Source organism: Anguilla rostrata, chromosome 12 (genome assembly GCF_018555375.3).
Source record: "Anguilla rostrata isolate EN2019 chromosome 12, ASM1855537v3, whole genome shotgun sequence".
Taxonomy (NCBI): Eukaryota; Metazoa; Chordata; class Actinopteri; order Anguilliformes; family Anguillidae; genus Anguilla; species Anguilla rostrata.
The window spans coordinates 10,477,823-10,496,352 of record NC_057944.1 but is presented as its reverse complement, the minus strand read 5'-3'; the positions used below and the strand labels follow the sequence as shown (position 1 = coordinate 10,496,352).

Below are 18,530 nucleotides of genomic sequence, written 5' to 3'. Positions count from 1 at the left end.
AAAGCACTATTACAGAAGCAGAATACAGTGGACGGTACAAATAAAGGCAAGGCAAAAGGATAAAAGTACAATATATAGCAATTAAAAAGACAATATATTAAAAGAAAACAATAAAATTAATTCAAACCAGGTCTAAAATCATGTGTCTTGAAAAGAGATTTTAACTTTTTTAGTGTTGGCGCATGTCTAATGACCGCAGGTAAAGTGTTAACATAGCGCAGGAGCCCGTACAATGAAAGCGCGATCTCTTTTTGTTTTTCACCTTGCTGATGGAACATTAAGTAGACCCTTATCAGCTGATCTGAGCTGCTTCTCTGGCCTGTAGGGTGTTCAAAGTTTGACTATGTAGACAAGGGCAAGGCAACGTGGAGCTTTAAGGGGTATCTTGAAATCAATTTGAAATACTGTGGGAAGCCAGTGTATCGAGGCTAAGACTGGAGGTGTGTGATCTGTTTTTACTTCTTCTTAAATGCCTAGCTGCTGAATTTTGGACAACTTATAATCAAGATAAAAACCTACTAATTAATTCCTGAATACAAAGCAATGCGGTAGTACAATCTGGAAGTGATAAACGTATGTATGGTTTTGTCTGTAACACTATGTGACAAGAACTGCCAGAATGACAAGAACTGTCCTTTGTGTCAACTATGCAAATACCCTCCTCTGCAGAGTGATCTAAAAAAAAAAAAAAAAAAAACATCCAGTGTGGAACCATAAGTTTTATAAGTTTAGAAATGGTTTTTCTAAACAAGCACAGCATTTGACTGGTTTACTTGTATAGGTCATAGTCTTCTAAATCAGTGGTTCCAAAACTTTTCAGGCCCAAAATAACAATAAGTAAACAATTTCAATTTCTCTGGCACCCCAAAATGACATATGCAGTGTGTAAGACCTTGTACACGTGTTTTTAAGGGAAAAAAGAATCATTGAACTATTGAACTGACTGTAAAACTTGTAAATCTTACAAAAAAATTTTTTATTCATAGTATGTTTTATTTTTTTTATCATAATGTTTCATTTTTAACATAACATAAATTCCGTGGGAGCCGAGGCACCCACTTTTACACATGCAGTTCTGAACAACCCTTTAAAAGTATCTGATTTGAGAGGTGGAACTTGATTTGGTCCAAAATTATAATGATAAAAATGAAAACCAGAAAAATAACTTCAGAACTGGTATGACAATCTGTTATTAGCTCTGAATAGCTTTTCTCAAGAAATGTCCTGCCTTCTATTGTACTCGTGATGTGAAACCAAATCTCGCCCTTTTTGATCTCAGGGATAAGGCTATAATTTTTCCATTACCTTATATGAGTGGGTCAACACAGAGGTATTCAGTTGTCGTTTTTCCTTGAAACAATTCAATTTAACCTAGATTAACCTAGACTAATTACATTTCTAAGTATGCTACAAACGGTGGTTCTGCATCTGTCCCTGTGTCCATTTTGTACTGCTTATTTAAACCTGAATCTAATTGTAGTGGCATAAAACAATAGAATATAAGAATAGCAAACAAAATGTAAACCAAATTCAAATATTCTGTGACTGTGTTTGAATTTGAATATTGTGGTTGATATAATTAGCATCAGGTAAGCATTGAACCAGCATCTTAGTTCTGAACGAACATGATCATATTACAATCCAAAAGTGAGTGACAGTCGGGCACTGATTACAAAGAAAGGTGTGTTATTTCTGTGTAATGGTAGAGGGCTGGGGAGAGGCAGCTGGGTTGAAGGTACTTGAGTGTTTAGTTTTAACAGCACACCCATTTGCCATGTAGCAATATGCCTGTCTATCATACAATAGGTGGGAAAGTGAAAGGGAGGTCAGTAAATTGTTTTGTAGCTCTAGTAAATTTCCATGTAAAAGTGAGCTTTTGGTGTGACATTACATTATATACTATAACGTTAAAACATTACTGAAACATCACTGAACCAAGAGGTGCCAAATTATGAATAATTAAATATATCAATAGGGTTTAAAGTATTTCTGTTTCAATTATGGATCTGCAATTCATTATAATGGACCCCGTTATAAAGATAGTGTGGAAAAATATCCAGTAATGGTAACCAGTCATTCTGACAGATTACTGTAAAGCGGTTTCAAAGGTTTAAAACAAGTAACATGCTTCAGTACAATGAAGTTTATCACTTTATTGCATCTATGAAGTCTTAGGCATTGTGAGCCAGTAGATGAGGACTATTCATGAATCGTGGCTTACTGAAATATGAGCCCCGCTCACTTTACTACAGCATCCTGAAAACACACGCGAAAAGACGACAGGTATTGTGAAGTTTCATTGGCGAGACCTTGTTTACTGTAGTCAAACAAAGGAAATTAACTGATGTGGGAACCCAGTCTGTGTGCAGTTCCTCATTTAAGCTTAAGGGTTGTGAAACTGGTTTTCATGGATTCTGCTGGGGAAATACATTAGCCAGGCTGTTTTATGAACCTCTGTTCAGTCCACTGTCCACACGCCGTCCACATGCAGTCTTCGCCCTTCTTTTCTGTGTGTTATTTAATCCACTCATTTCGACAGACTGATTTAAATACTCAGCAACTCAATTTCACTCACGTGAATTTACAAGCTCAGCCAGGCTGGTCAAAACCTCTGAACTATCATTGGTTTTGAGTAAAAACTATAGGTGATTTTTTACAATGCAAAGGCTATTTGTGACACTTATCCATGCCCTGTGTGTTCCAAGGAAAGTAGAGCAATGTCCTGGAAACAAGGAGAGTTTGTAAAAATAGAAGTGCTCTTGGCTTAATCTACAGGTACAGCAAGTATATGCTGAAGATGAGTGCATTTTTGCTATGACATATCCAGCCCAATACACTGAGGTACATTCTGGGAGGTATAACCTTAGTTAATGACCAATATTCTCGGTGCAGCATGCTTTACTGAAGAGCCTAACGCAATAGATTTACTGCCTTACCTACGCATGATTATGACTTGTAAACTTTTGAAAGCTTTCCCACCCCAATGTATATCAATTTCCAATGTCAGCATTTTAATGGTGTATTAAATCAATATATCAAAATATAAATCAATTATTCAATAAAGAATTACTTTCAAAATCTACTGAAGACCACTAGTCATCTACTTTCTGTACTGGGACCCTATGTCCATGACTAATCTGTACTGACAACAAGAAGTTAGTCTCACATCGGTCACCTCTGATGACAAACTCAGTCAGGTATCATTTGTCCCCCTTTTTAGAACCTTTGAGCAAATGGTGGTGAAATAGCAATTTAAAATTTTTCTTTGTCCTAGCATTCATACCCATCTCTTACTCTTAATCTCTTCAAGAAGGTATTCTGCCGTATATCTTCAAATTTTACAAAGGCCCTATAAATCATTTTGAACTGGCCACTCTGTCTAAACATTAATAACTTGACTGTTACCTATAAAGTGCTTGCCATCTGCAATACCTCTTGCATCCACTGACTTGTAAAATTTATTGTGAATAAATGTCTTTATGGCAGGTGGACTTTGATGTTACAATGAACATTTAAGAAAGCGTGTCATCCAGTTTTGCTCACCTAGATAACTGGGTCAACTTGCTGGCATATGGGGCATTGGCTAATAAGCAGCACTGTTTTTCTGATACAGACGGTCTGCTTTCTCAAAGGTGGAGTTGAGCCACGGTGAGAGGGGGTCAGTGGAAATGCACCTACGTGTCTTAGTAATGACATCCCCCAGAGACTCTCAGTGGCGCAGTCTGTATTGTTGCTATGGCCTCTGTCTGCACACCAGTGCTACACTCTGGGGGAATGTCACTGGGCAAATTTGACAGTAATATACGTGGCGGTGGTGGGTCTGGAAACAATATATGATAAAGAAAATGAATGAAGAGCAAATCGTTACGATAATCCTCGTTAAATCAGCCTAGTCATTTGTCATTTACTGTTACATCAATGCTCAAGGTTGTAGACGTTCTTTTACAGGAGATATTTTATTTTGAAAGTCAATACTCAGCTGTTCACAAAGCCGAAGGATAAACGAGTAAAAATTGAATGTAATGTAGAGTAAATTAAGCCTCATATCTTGGACTTGTGAATGATTTTAGTAAATAACTGGAGGATACAGTATTGAAAGCTGAGGGATCATTAAACATGGTGAACTGAGTCTGTTTTCTAAGTACACTGTTGTCATAGGCTAAGTCTAAGGAGTAGCAAGAGACTGAGGCAAGTATGGGTGTGGTTTTGAGGATTGGAACTTAAATTGTGATCATCGCAGTCCGTTGAATCAAACACCCACATATGTTTAAAAAGGTTTTGATAAGCACTAACAAAAACCCCTATGCACTTTTCTTTGCAGTAAGTACCAGGCAAGTACCAGGAGTTTTTGTGGGACACAAGATAACCATTTACACTACATTTACATTACAAGCATTTAGCAGACTCCCTTATCCAGAGTGACTTGCACAACTTTTTACATAGCATTTACATAATATCCATTTATACAGTTGGATGTATACTGCAGCAATGCAGGTTAAGTACCTTGATCAAGGGTACAATGACAGTGTCCCCCTGGGGAATCGAACCTGTGACCTTTAGGTTACCTTTAAGTTCATATAACCCAAGGGAGCGCACAGTGGCCCAATGACCAAGCAACAACATCTACTTTAACAATGAAGCCAAGCCAAGAGCATGCATTCCAGCATCTATTATGATCCTTCAGAGACAACAGGAGTAGAGAGTTAAATAATATCTAAGGGTGTGGGGAACAAGGTGCTGTTAACCATGAAATGAAACCAAGTTGAAGGGGAAACTAAGGGTCTGGCTCAACACAAAGCTCTCCTTTCACACCTTTCATGCTCGCTCACGTCTTGTAACAGGATCTCAAAGCAGCCCACGAATCCCAGGTGAGAAATTGGTGTGGAGTGTGGTAGGTTAGTTACCATTATGAGTCAGCGGAACACAAAAGCAGGCATTGATTCATCATATTCCTTGCATCTCTGCAATGAGCTTGATCTTTTAAGAACATGGTGTTTCTCTGTGACAGCGGCCAACTCCCTGCTTCAACAATCATGGACAATAGCATTTTGGAATCCAGTATACACTTAAGTGAATCAACCAGGAAACTTCTAAATGTAATGCAATACAGAGGGAGAAATATAAGTATGGAGAGAAAATGATGTATGCAGACAAGAATCTGGACAGGAAATAGTAATAATCAGACAGTAGCCAAATAAAATAAATTTTTCTATTTGGTTGAATATGCCTTTTCGTTTCAGTTGTGTATGAAACCAAAACATCCCTGCCAAGTTACCCATTGGCAGGGATGCAGCTTTAGATTTTGTGCTCTGCATGCGGTTCTGTTTTTTATATCTATACACAGACCTAAACATTCAGTGAAGATACACTGCCTGGCCAAAAAAAAAAGTCGCCGTTTGTATTTTTTTGGACAGTGCCCACTGTACAAGCCTCTGGAGGCAGTGTTATGATCTGGGGTTGCGTCAATTGCTCAGTCAGCTGAGTACCTGAATGTTCTGAATGACCAGGTTATCCCATCAATGGATTTTTTCTTCCCTGGCGGCACGTGCATATTCCAGGACAACAATGCCAAGATTCATCGGGCTCAGATTGTGAAAGAGTGGTTCTGGGAGCATGAGGAATCATTTTCACACATGAATTGGCCACCAGAGTCCTGACCTTAACCCCATTGAAAGTCTTTGGGATGTGCTGGAGAAGACCTTACGGAGTGATTTGTCTCTCCCGCCGTCAATACAAGATCTTGGCCAAAAATTAATGCAATTCTGGATGGAAATAAATGATGTGACGTTACATAAGGTTGTCGAAACGATGCCATGACGAATGCGCGCTGTAATCAAAGCTAAGGCGGTCCAACGAAATATTAGAGTGTGCGACTTTTTTTTGCCCAGGCAGTGTATGTTGACAAAACTACCACCACAGTTTAAAACTGGGCACGCTAGAGACAATGAAAAATCCCCGGTTAAAAAGAAATGTAAAGAAACTGGTGCAAGAGCTTGGTGGCACAATCTTGTTTGATATCAAGTTAGCTCTGGCTAAGCAGTGAGATGACCTGGACAAAATGATCACGGCTGCTGTTAAAGACTAGTAATAGGGAGCACGCCAACACCTCAAATAAATATTCCTTGAGTGACTGCAGCCATGAATGGCTTCAGACTACCTTTTATGGGGTTACTATGGTCATGCCAGGGGGCCTCCAAGCCTCAGGCTGCGTGCGGTGCGTGGCCCAAGAATTTCAAAGGAAGTTGAATGCCAGGGCCCTCAGTGCGCACGGCGCAAGCTGACCACTAGGCCCCTGGGTGCTTATAGCGTGAGCTAACCACTAGGGCCCCCCAGGCTCCTCAGCGCTTACAATGTAAGGGTCCAGGGGCCCCTTGGTGTTTAAAATGTGAGCCCACCACTAGGGCCCCCCAGACCCCTTGGTGTTTAAAAAGTGAGCTGATCACTATTGCCCCCCAGACCCCTCGGCGCTCACAGTGTGAGGGCCCCCAGACTCCTTGGTGTTTAAAACGTAAGCTGACCACTAGGGCCCCTGGGCCTTAAAATGTGAGGGCACCTGGGCCCCTCAGCGTTTACAGTGTGATTGTTCCTGGGCCCCTCGGTGCTTACAGTGTGAGGGCCCCTGGGCCCCTCAGCGCTTACAGTGTGAGGGCCCCTGGGCCCAGCGCTTACAGCTTAATTTCATGGACAAAGGACAATGCAATATTGATTATTTTTTCCCTTTTGAGCACAAAACAATGAATACATTTTGTTTACAGCAAGTGCAAATGTGTTTAGACAAGAAAACAGTTTATTTATGGATTTCAAACAAGACTGGATAAAATTTTTAAAAAAACAATATGCACTGTATGCAGAAACACATGAAGGGTATATATTTGGACATTGGAAGTACGTTGACAAGGTGCAGACATACCATGCAGAGGAACAATACAGGAGCAAAAAAAACAAAATCATGGTATAGACTGACAAGAGGAAGACAAAGCAATGAAGAAGGAAACAGTCTGAAGTGTACTGTTATTTGTGTATTCATTATAATGTGTTCACCAGTTCTTCTTCTTCGTCTTTGATCATGGTTCAGAAGAAACATTGAATTGACCATTCTTTTGTATCTGCTGAGTTTAATGCACCTAAAGATCTCTGTACCATTGCGGAATGGACTACAGACACACAAAGGAGAAAAAAAATCAAAAATATTATCAGAATTGGGTAATTCCTTCAACTGTCCATCTAGTGCAACCTGTAAGGGCCCCACCACATAACAGTCAAGCCACATGGGGCAAAATTAATTTCCCAAACACACTGTGACCCCCTAAGCTCTCCCCCTAGACCTCAGCTCTGTGTTCAATTGTGCACTTTTTCTTATACTGGAGTGGTAAGAAGAAGAAAAAACAAAAATCACTGGCAACCTTTGTGGTGTTTGCTTGTAAATCTATTTTACTAATTCTACATTGAGTGCTCGCTTACACTTTTTCAAGACTTGTCTTCCCATCTATGTACCATCGGCAACCTGGTGCCTGCTTGTAACAGTATCGTTCTCACTAGTGTTCTTTTCTCCAAACAGAGCAAATGTGTACAGTATCAATTAAGTTCTTGATGCCTTAAAGTTGTTGAAAGTAATTAAGTGATGTATTTTTTGTGATTAACTCGACCATCCAGTGATGTGATTCAGAAAGTACAGAATTCAATTATAAAATATGATGATAATGGTTTGGCAAAGGTTTAAATTAATACCATTTCCTTTTTATTATTATTTTTTCCAACTGAAATGTATTTTTGTTCTTTTGGCCTGTATAGTTCTATATGAAAGGTGTTGTCTGCCTTGTTCTAGCTTCTTCTCAGCCATTACTAATGAACATAGAGGAAGTAATGAAGACCTCATCATGATGAAAAATGAAGCCTGCTGGCAGTCCTACAATTATCAAATCCAAACCCTGTAGGAAGTACAGTGAGACAATGCTCACAAGCCTCAGGCTCCTGTGAAGACTAGCTTGCTGGCTGACCCTTCTGATATTGTACAGGTCACTGTAGGAGAGAATAATCCAGTTAATTTCAAAGATTTCAAAAATATTGACTGAAAGTAGCCTATAGCAAGTCCATTCAGTCTCTCCTGTCCGATGCTGCTCATCAGATCGTTCTTGATTCATTTTAATATGAAAAATTATTCATTAATTTAAACAGCTCTGCTGTTGCTACTGTGACAAGTAATGTCATAACAGTGCAGTACCCTACACCCCTCACCGAAGGTTGCCGGAGGGTGCAATAAGCATTTTTGCACGTTAGGAGACTGGGTGTTGTTAGGGTCTCAGTTTTAAAACATGGCCTGAATGACAACAGTTGAGCAAGGAAGGTCATTGATATACCTGTGGTGAGACAGACTTTTTCACGGTTTCAAGGTTGAGTTGTGAAGCTGGGGAACAATAGTCTGTCAAAGAAGGGAAAGAAGAACAGGGAAGGGCCAGGGGTTGATTCCACACCTCGGCCAACACAGCCAATATTGCTTATTGCAATTTGGCCTAATTTTAATATCAGTAGGCTATTTTCAGTGGCAGGTCTAGATTCTGCAAGTCTTAATGACTTATAGACAGCGAGAATAACATGCCATTTTAGTATGTTGAAAACGTGTTTTTCTACAAATATACATTACTTAAAACCCTGCTACCTCTTTGCTACTTGCTGTCATACTCCTACATTCCTCTTAGCTCCGGAATCATTCTGGAAACACCTAGTGAAACATTCTGTAATTTATTGTATGTGTTCGTGTTTTTTTGTTGCGTTTGCAGTGTAATCAAAGGCGGTCTAGCTGAAAAATCATACTGCACCAGCGCAAAAGTAATATGATTTGAATGAGTGAAGTCAAACCAGTTTGTTTCAGTTTTCGGCAAAAAAAAAAAAAGGTAAAAAGTTAATGACAGCCCCATTTTGAGCACAGAATTATGTTGATGGACAGCATTCTAATATTTACGCGCTAAATGTGCTCTAGGACAAAACAGGAAGTGATCGAAAATAACAGGAAAAGGAAGAGTACGTAAGCATATGTCTATACAGTTCAGTGGTCTATGAACACAGGACTGTGTGAGTATGAGGTGTTTTGCCTAACGGTATTACGATAGCTATATTTAGCGAAATTATGTTGTAAATGCTCGCTAGCTGCATTTTCGCAACACATGTGGTTACCGAAGCCAGTATATTTTGCCCTAAACAGAAATCGCAATGTGTTAAAAGGACATTGGCGTAAAACTACAGACCCTTCGTTTCAAATTAAACGCCAGACTTCGATGTAACTTAGCTAACGTTAGTTAGCTAGAGAAACGTTTGTCCGTGGCTCAGTGGTCAGTTACTAGCGTTAGCTGACTGGCTCTTTGCTGCTATATGATGGCTTCCTAACTCAAATAGCTAAAAGGGCAAGAAGAGAAAACGACTGAAATTGTCTATGGTAGCTTGCAAACTGAATGCTTTTGGCGTTCTGTTATCGAAATAACGGTCTGTACGTGTTTAGGTCAACGGCTTTATGTAAGCAGGTGTAGTCACGGTAACCTCACATAGTTGACATTGTATATTTGTAGCTAGTTTGCGTGCTACGTTTCACTGTTTGACGTTCACCTGCGTGCTTATGGACAGCCTAGTAAATTCATTTTAAAGGTGTAGCTAGATAGCCTACCAAATGATTTGCAGTGGAGCAGTCTTGCCCTCGACGGTTTGTTTATAGCTTGCTGGAGGGCTGAGCTTGTTTTATCCAAGCAACCAGCAATCGCGTCATAATTTAAGCCAAATTGCATATAACGTGGACATGTTCCTTTCAATCAAAATGCAGCATTTTTAAAATTGTACGGACAATGTTAAATGTAGATTTAAATATTGCTTCAAATGTGGTGGTTGTATGTTGTCACAAGGGGTTTATTCATGGCTTAGGGACAGGCACAAATCTTCCAGGAAATGCCCGGTCGGTTTAACACTTCCTGTAGTTGTCTCCGTATATCACAACATCTCTTATGTTTTTATAATGTAATGTATTTTTGATTGCCTTACATTACTATTTTGCCGCGCATTTTAGTTGTGCAGTTTTGGTTGATGTTTAAATGTATTTATTGACAGGTATTGGGTTGACTGTCTGAAAAGTCCCAGAGGGTGCAGGTAACTACTACGGTGACATTCTACCTCTGGTCCCAGTCGCCATGGCAAAGAAGAAAAACTTGTCTGATCTTGTGGTGGCGTGTGAATGGGCGTCCTGCACATTCAAGGGGAGGACTATGGAGGAGTTGTGCGACCACATGTCCCTGCACTTGAAGGACCACATCGGCGACGGGGACGCGATGGAGGAGCTGGGTGGGTTGAAGCCGTAATGGCATTCAAACGGCACACAATCTTCACTGCCAGTGGGGCCATGCCCGCGGTGATAACTGCAGCATTTAATGCCAGTGCCTTGTCTGCTTTTGAGTAGCCTGCACTAAACATCCAGCTGAACAGGTTAGAGCAACTCTGAACAACAGAGAAAGCAAGAAACCTCTTGTCAATGTAAATTATCAGGGTCACCTGGTTCTGGACCATCTTCTTAGAGATGCCATTGAGAATGTTCCTACCCAGGATATTCCATAAATTGCTCTAATATCTTTCCCGTTAGTAGAATGAATCTTTGTCACTTGACGTAGCAGGTAATGTCAGACCATGAGCGAAGGTGTCTGGGAATGTTTTCGAGACGTGGTTTATGTGATGTAGTATGTACCGGTAGTTTTGGATGTTGAGGCGGAAAGAGATCTCCCTGTAGTACTCTTTAAAAGTTTGTAAAACCATGAGGGTGTCATATACACTGGTAACTTATCTTTTGGAACTTTTTTTTTTTTTTAAATCTGGACAGCATCTCACAAAAATCAGCATCCTTTGAACCAACTTGTTTTTGGCAATTGTTCAGTGTAGCATTATTAAAGTTTGTCATAGTACTGTCAGTAAAGTATATAGGTTTTATTTCATAATATACTACAACAGTTTGTATATATTGAATGCCCTTGCATGATGCAGTACTGTTTTTATGATGTAAAACGTTCTAGTGTTTTGTTGGGCCCACAGCTGCAATTAGCCATTCCAGATAAGGGAGGAAGAAAGAGAGGGATGAAGAGAAGGAGTGTAGATGTGCTTCTGAGCTCTGTGTGACAGACATAGTCCTTATCAGACCTGGGTCAAATAAATATTGGTTTTGGATTCAAATACTTTTCTATGCTTTACTGAGCTTGTCCGGTTTATTGGAACCTATTAAATACTGTAGAAAAAGTGCAAACCCTGCCTTCTGGTGCTCTTGGCATGACTCAGTCACACCAGGCAAGGTCAGCAGAGTGCAGAAAAGTATTTTAACCCCAAATCGAATGCATGTGTGACCCAGATGACTACGCGTGCCTGTGGAAGGGCTGCGAGTTCCTGGCCATGGGGAGCCCCGGCGAGCTGGTGGTGCACGCGCTCTTCCACATCTTCCACAGCAAGCTCAAGTTCATCGGGGCGCAGCTGCTGCGGTCGCACCCCGAGCTGCCCAGCTGCACCCAGGACCTCCACAGCAACAACCTGGTGCCCGAGCTGTCCGAGAAGTTTGTGTGCCAGTGGGAGCACTGCGATGTGAGTGGGGCCCGCGTGCGTGTGCTTTCACTGCATTTCTCACTGATTACTGTGGGCCCTGAGGAAATGTGTTGGTTTCACCTGTAGTGTTCGGGAGGTTTACACATAAATGCTGCAGAATTATCACACACCAGCAACAGGGCATTTATCACTGGTGCAGATGTTCATGGCGGTGGGTTGAAATAAGGTTCGTCTGTGCTGTATGTAGTACTGTGTATTGATGTGCGTTGTGAAACCGAACTCTCCTCTGTTTTTCAGAGCACGTTCAATAACCCCGAGTGGTTTTATCGCCACGTGGACATGCATGCCCACTGCACCGAGATGCAGCCGCTCCCGGACCAGCAGCACGCGCTCTTCTGCAGCTGGAAAGGTGAGCACATAAACAAGGATGAAATCTACCAAATTCTTCAACCTCTTCTCCATGTTACTTTATGGTAGCTCTGCGTATGCTTCTGACTAGATTTAATCATAAATTTTAACAAGGACACAGTGTCATTGATAGGAAGGCGCTACTGTTACATAGCACTAGCTCCCCCTTGTGGAGAATCTTCATCCCTCTAAATGTGACTGAGTGAGTCACTTAGTTACTTGGTTATGTAGCAACTTACTTAGTTACTTATGAGCCAGGTCCATGAGCTGCTTCACGTTTAAGAAGCCAAGTCTGTTACCACCATTAATGCTATCTTAAATAATAATTTCAAAGAGAAAGAAGTGGCTGTCGGATACTTGCACAGCGTCAATAAGATCAGTTTTTGGCATTTTTGGAGAAGTAGGCCAAGGTTGGCCACAGTACGGAGCAGCCTGTTCTCACTGTGCCGTGCCCTTTTTCTCCACCAGGCTGCGACGCCTTCTTCAAGATCAAATACCGGCTGCGGGAACACCTGCGCACTCACACGCAGGAGAGGCTGGTGGCCTGCCCCACCTGCGGCTGCATGTTCTCCAGCAACACCAAGTTCTTCGACCACATCCACCGGCAGGCGGAGCCCGAGGGTCAGTGCAGCTCTCGCCACTAGACGTGAAAGGACAGCTTTCTTATTTTACATCTAGTACTCACTTTTGCTGTTTTTTTCTAACTGAGTGGTACATTTTTTTTTTTTTTTTTTAATCCTAGCTTTCATGTACAGAAACACAATTTCAAGTTCAAAGCTATAAATTTGCAAACAGGCATGTGTATTTTTCCAACATAAGAAAACTGATAATCATTACCTAGCCTAGGGCTTTTCAAAGCAGAAATGTTTTTAACTACATGTTTTATGCAGCACAAGCTACAGCATCAGCATGTGATGGGCAATATGTTATGGTTTGTGCAGAATCCTTTGTGTGCGAGCACTGCGACAAGCACTTTGCCAACGAGAGGCTACTGAGAGGCCACGTCCGGCAGCACGGTGAGTACAGCACGGTTGTGTTCCTCTCTTCTGAGGAAAAAAAAAAGAAAACAAGCCCAGAGGATTTTTGTTGCAAATATTAATTTAACACAACCAGGGCTTGACATTAGCACCTGCCACCGGCCAAATGCATATGGAATTCTCATTCACTCTTACTAGCCTCTTTGGCCGGTGGCCTATGTAGAACTGTGGATACACATACTCTTTGTTCTCTACACTGACACTTGGAGAATGTTCACGGCAAAGATCACACTCATACGCAGTTTACTCAGGTTGGATAGCTGTAATTGCTTCTGTTCCAATAAAATGTTATGCCCGAACAAATGCATGCAGGAACATTGTCCAATTACCTATATTTATTTAAATCAACAAATGCAGTGAATTTTCGAATAAAACTGATTCATGTTTTATATTCATCTATAAAGACATGCTATGTAGTATTTTGCGGCCCTTGTAGACTTGTAGACTTGTGTTTGTAAACTCCACTCATACCTCCTTTGTCCTCAACCCCACCCACACCTCTGTTGAAGACGTAATGGAGTAAACTCATAATGGGTGACACTCATTTGAATTAGTTCAATTAATAGGAATGTTCCGTGGATAAGCAGCTGTCTGTTGAGGGAAACTGCCTGCATGCCTTTATTCTGTGTATTCCAGTGAACCACATCAAGTGCCCGCTGTGTGACATGACCTGCACTTCCCTGGCCTCCCTGAAGACGCACATCAAGTTCCGGCACTGCGACGAGCGCCCCTTCCCCTGTGACTTCTGCGAGAGCAGGTCACTGCCTGAGACCAGCCTCGGTTCCCCAAACCCAGATGACACAAACCCAGACTGCTCTAAACCAGACCTGCGTCAAATACTAATTCGTTTTGGATTCAAATACTTTTCTGTGCTCTATTAATCTTTCCTGGTGTAATTGAGCCTGCCAATATGACCAGAAGGCGGGCTTTGCACTTTTTGAGAGTATTTCATTGGTTCCAATATGCAAGACAAGATCAGTCAAGTGTAGAAAAGTATTTGAATCCAAAACAAATACGTATTTGACCCAGGTCTGTTCAAAACCAGATAATCCACTGTGGCTTAACTATTACATCCACAGTTACCGTACAGTGTGTATAATTCCAGTTTCTTCCTGAGAGTAGAAAGCTCAAGAGTGCTTAAAGCTCAGTACTCATCAGCTGCAGCTTGTAGACTTCTTCAGCACGATGTGAAAATCTACTTACTTTCTTGTCATTTTTCGTTTTTCTACACCAAATGTCATTTCCTTCACGCGTTTGCTGAAATTGATACTTCTTTTGCAGCTTTAAGAACCAGCATGACCTGCGGAAGCACATGGAGACCCATAACGAGGGCGCCGCCTTCCAGTGCACCGTGGAGGGCTGCGACTACTCCTCCCGCATGGCCCACACCATGAACCAGCACTACAAGAGGGTGCACGAGGTCAGCCTGCAGGGGGCGCCACACACAACGCCATTACACATTACACCCAGAACTCTCACAAAACAAACACCAGTGCCAGCCTGCTGTTTAAAATATATTGTCAGTTATACTTACCTTGCCTAGTCAGTCAAATTTGTGCTTTTTATAATATGCTGTTATTATGCTGTAATTATAGAGGCTTCAGGGTTTTTAACATAGCATAACATAATGACGAGATCAGGCCGTTCAGCCCAACAATGCTCGCCATTTTCCTGAATAAATTAGCGCTCTGATTACCTACAGACTAGATAGTATCTAACACCATGTCAAGCCTAGTCTTGAAACTCCCAAGAATTTTTTTAAATTTTTTATAGTCAGTAGAGATCGCCGATCCCTTGTTCTATCGTCGATCAGCACAACCCTAGCTCCCCTTCATATCCATTTGCTTGCACATCACTGACATTGGCACTGTTTTCTTCTGAAGGGTGACATGGTGTCTAAATACAAGTGCCACCTCTGTGACAAAACCTTCTCCTGGTGCTACACGCTCACGCTCCACCTGCGGAAGAAGCACCACCTCAAATGGCCCTCCGGACACTCCCGCTTCAGGTGGGAGCGCCGTGAGCGATGCCCGCCTCGTTAGCCCCCGCTAGCCAGCGCTAGGCCTGTTAGCCCCCGCTAGCCAGCGCTAGGCCTGTTAGCCCCCGCTAGCCAGCGCTAGGCCTGTTAGCCCCCGCTAGCCAGCGCTAGGCCTGTTAGCCCCCGCTAGCCAGCGCTAGGCCTGTTAGCCCCCGCTAGCCCTCTCCACTGCGTTTATCTGTCAGAAGCCCCATTACGGAGCTTCCTACTGGTAGACAGAAATGCATCATATGGTGAAATGGAAGCTGCCTTGCTGCTAATTGGGTGAATGTGTAGAAGATGAGCTGTGATTATTTATTTATTTTTTTCTTTGATGCATTTCATGTGGCCTCTGAGGTTTGGAGGTTCGCACCAACAAAAGAAAGAAAAAAAGATGAGAAGAAAGCTGATGCATGCCTCATCAGAGACAATTGTTACTACACTCAAGAAATATTTGATAATGATTGATTTGGCTTATCACACCACCTTAGCATTGTCTTTTAAAACACTGATGTGCTTTAAAACAGTGTTTTAATGAGTGATGGCGTGTATCCATCTTTGCTGTAAGTTTGGTGGAAAACTGAGTGGATTTGCTTCGGTTTAATACCAAAATATTTGATTTTATAATATATTTTCTCATAACATAATCAGTTATGCATAACTGTATTCCATAATGCAGGGTTATTGAATAGACGTTTTTAGGGCTATTTTATAAAATTATACCTTTTTCCAAAATGAATGAGGTAATCCTTGTCAGCTTATGTACCCATCCACTTGTCAAGCGCTAATATGTCCTGCTAAAAGTACTATTTGTTTTTACGTGCCCTTGCTTTTGACAGTCTGTATGGGTGTGTTAATGAAAACGGGGGTACAAACAATAGTAGGTTAAATGTTTATACCTTGCGTTTTGCTGTTAGTTTGCCCCAGGTATCAGTGTGTGAATGGGTAGTGTGCCCCAGGTATCAGTGTGTGAATGGGTACTGTGCCCCAGGTATCAGTGTGTGAATGGGTAGTGTGCCCCAGGTATCAGTGTGTGAATGGGTAAGTGTGCCCCAGGTATCAGTGTGTGAATGGGTAGTGTGCCCCAGGTATCAGTGTGTGAATGGGTAGTGTGCCCCAGGTATCAGTGTGTGAATGGGTAGTGTGCCCCAGGTATCAGTGTGTGAATGGGTAGTGTGCCCCAGGTATCAGTGTGTGAATGGGTAGTTTGCCCCAGGTATCAGTGTGTGAATGGGTAAGTGTGCCCCAGGTATCAGTGCGTGAATGGGTAAGTGTGCCCCAGGTGTCAGTGTGTGAATGGGTAAGTGTGCCCCAGGTATCAGTGTGTGAATGGGTAAGTGTGCCCCAGGTATCAGTGTGTGAATGGGTAAGTGTGCCTTTTACTACATCGTTGTGCTGTGTTCCCCCCGCAGGTACAAAGAGGATGAGGACGGGTATCTGCGGCTGAACATGGTGCGGTACGAGACGGTGGAAGTGACCGAGGAGATCATGAAGAACATGGCCAAGAAGCGCACCCCGCGCAAGGCCCTGGGTTCGAGCTCCGCCCCGGGCAGCCAGGTCAAACGCCTCGCCCCGTCTCCAGGGAACGGCCAGAACGCCGCCCCCTCCCCCTGCTCCTCGTCCTCTTCCTCCTCCTCCTCCTCATCCTCCTGCTCCTCCGGCCCTGCTTCCTCCGAGCTCGCCGGCGCTTCGCCGGACCCCAAGAATGACAGCTCGTCCGCGTACTGCGACCTGAGCACAGTCACTGGGCTCGGGGGGGACGGAGACACTTCGCAGGACTCAGAGCTGCCAGGGGCCCCGTCGGGAGCCGTCCGGGCCCTTACTGAGGTGGCCAGGGGCCTGGGGATGGATGTGGTGTGACCCGCTGAGCCAATGTTAGCCTAGCAGTGTGCTCACTAGCGTTCCAGGGATGGATGTGGTGTGACCCTCTGAGCCCAGTGTTAGCCTAGCAGTGTGCTCACTAACGTTCCAGGGATGCATGTGGTGTGACCCTCTGAACCCAGTGTTAGCCTAGCAGTGTGCTCACTAGCGTTGCAGGGATGGATGTGGTGTGACCCGCCCAGACCAATGTTAGCCTAGCAGTGTGTTCACTAATGTTGCAGGGATGGATGTGGTGTGACCCGCCCAGACCAATGTTAGCCTAGCTGTGTGCGCACTAGTGTTTGCACGGACGGATGTGGTGTGACCCGTCCAGACCAATGTTAGCCTGGCAGTGTGCTCACTAGTGTTGCAGGGATGGATGTGGTGTGTGACCTGCTGAGCCCAATGTTAGCCTAGCTGCTTGTTCTTCAGTGTTCCTGTGACTTTGTCAAAGTGTGGCAGTTATTGTCACCTGCAGAATTAACCGCTAACTGCAGCATTTCGAACTTTGCACGTGTCCAGGGAACTCCTACTGGAGGTGTAAGTCCGGCAGGTTTTTTCACACAGTCGCATGCTAATTTAAAGCCCTCAGAACGTCAGTTAAATCTTCACGGGGAGTGTTCTGACAGCCCGTTTTTGTTGTTGAGCTGTAATTAAGCTTGGGCTGTGCCGCGTGCGGTAACAGGCGGGAGGGTGAGGGTGGGCGAGTGCCGTTTGGTGCAGAAGCAGTTCCTGCAGGTTCTCGGACCGGCTTTGTTCGGCGCGCGTGCTGCGCGTCGTGCCGAAACGACAGTATTCGAACGCTCTCAGGTTTATTCTCATGTTAATGGTGGCCGATATCACCAGTTTGGTGCCATGTGGTGATTTCACTTCCCTTTTATGGTGTCAGAGTTTGTTCTATGAATTGCTTTAATACTGACACAATGCTCAGAAGTCTGTGAGGTTAATTTAACATGTTCAATGTTGATTTGTTTTTTCTGTTGATTAATTCAGGAAAGGTCTCTGAGATTGAAGGCATACTTTGAAAAACACCACAGGTTTCACATCCATGAGACAGTCATTAAAATGGTAGTTCAGCATACCGAATAAAGTACTGGTTATTTAAGTTATTTTTATTTTATTTTTCTTACTACATCTGTAAAAAGTTTTAAAAAATGTTAATAAATTGCTTTTTAATTATTTATTCTTGTTATTTCCATTTTCTGAATATAACCAAAACTAATAAGCAGGTGGGGATTGCTGAGTCATCATAAAAAGGTTGCTTGCCTCCTTTCTGTATTAATTGTACCTGTATTTTTTGTCCTTTGGTTGTGCAGCTACCATTTTGATTCTAATTTAGAATTCCACGCACAGCTATGTTTAAGACAATGGGAGACCTATTCCCAGCTAAATTCCTTGCAGTTCTATATCGTGATTTTGAGTTGCAAAAAACGTACTATTCAATTTATAGCTGCTTCTAAGTCCACGTTTGCCATTGTGATGAGGGAGTAATTGTCACAGTTGTGACCTCAGATTAGCTTGAATTGTATATCTGTAACATCGAAGGTGACCACAAGGAAGTGAGTGAAGTGCATTGCATGTGCGCTGGTAATGAATGGGTTAACATGCTAACGGTCACGGTCATTGTGAGGAATGAGTAAAATATTACCCAC

At 42.7% G+C, this 18,530-nt stretch overlaps 1 protein-coding gene across 4 annotated transcripts; it reads left to right on the top strand.

The window, feature by feature from the left end:
- The first annotated feature begins 8,920 nt into the window (after positions 1-8,920).
- Positions 8,921-18,059, top strand: zgc:112083 (uncharacterized protein LOC550461 homolog). 4 transcript variants are annotated; one of them, XM_064303614.1, is made up of 10 exons: positions 8,921-9,069; positions 10,090-10,320; positions 11,369-11,595; positions 11,854-11,965; positions 12,433-12,585; positions 12,906-12,980; positions 13,638-13,758; positions 14,283-14,421; positions 14,885-15,009; positions 16,431-18,059. In XM_064303614.1, exons 2-10 carry the CDS (start codon positions 10,170-10,172, stop codon positions 16,876-16,878), a joined length of 1,551 nt encoding a protein of 516 aa, XP_064159684.1. In that variant the 5' UTR covers positions 8,921-9,069; positions 10,090-10,169; the 3' UTR covers positions 16,879-18,059. The 4 variants fall into 4 exon arrangements, with proteins under 4 accessions (XP_064159684.1, XP_064159685.1, XP_064159687.1 ...); XM_064303615.1 differs by having other exon boundaries at positions 9,056-9,095; XM_064303617.1 differs by lacking the exon at positions 8,921-9,069 and adding an exon at positions 9,176-9,430.
- The last annotated feature ends 471 nt before the right edge of the window (positions 18,060-18,530 follow it).

What these genes read in the sequence shown, in the direction of transcription:
- zgc:112083 (XM_064303614.1), top strand. Translation starts at nt 10,170, where the DNA reads ATGGCAAAGAAGAAAAACTTGTCTGATCTTGTGGTGGCGTGTGAATGG. An exon ending in CCGGCAGGCGGAGCCCGAGG is followed by an intron (nt 12,586 to 12,905) that starts GTCAGTGCAGCT and finishes TGGTTTGTGCAG; the next exon opens with AATCCTTTGTGTGCGAGCAC. An exon ending in ACTACAAGAGGGTGCACGAG is followed by an intron (nt 14,422 to 14,884) that starts GTCAGCCTGCAG and finishes TTTCTTCTGAAG; the next exon opens with GGTGACATGGTGTCTAAATA.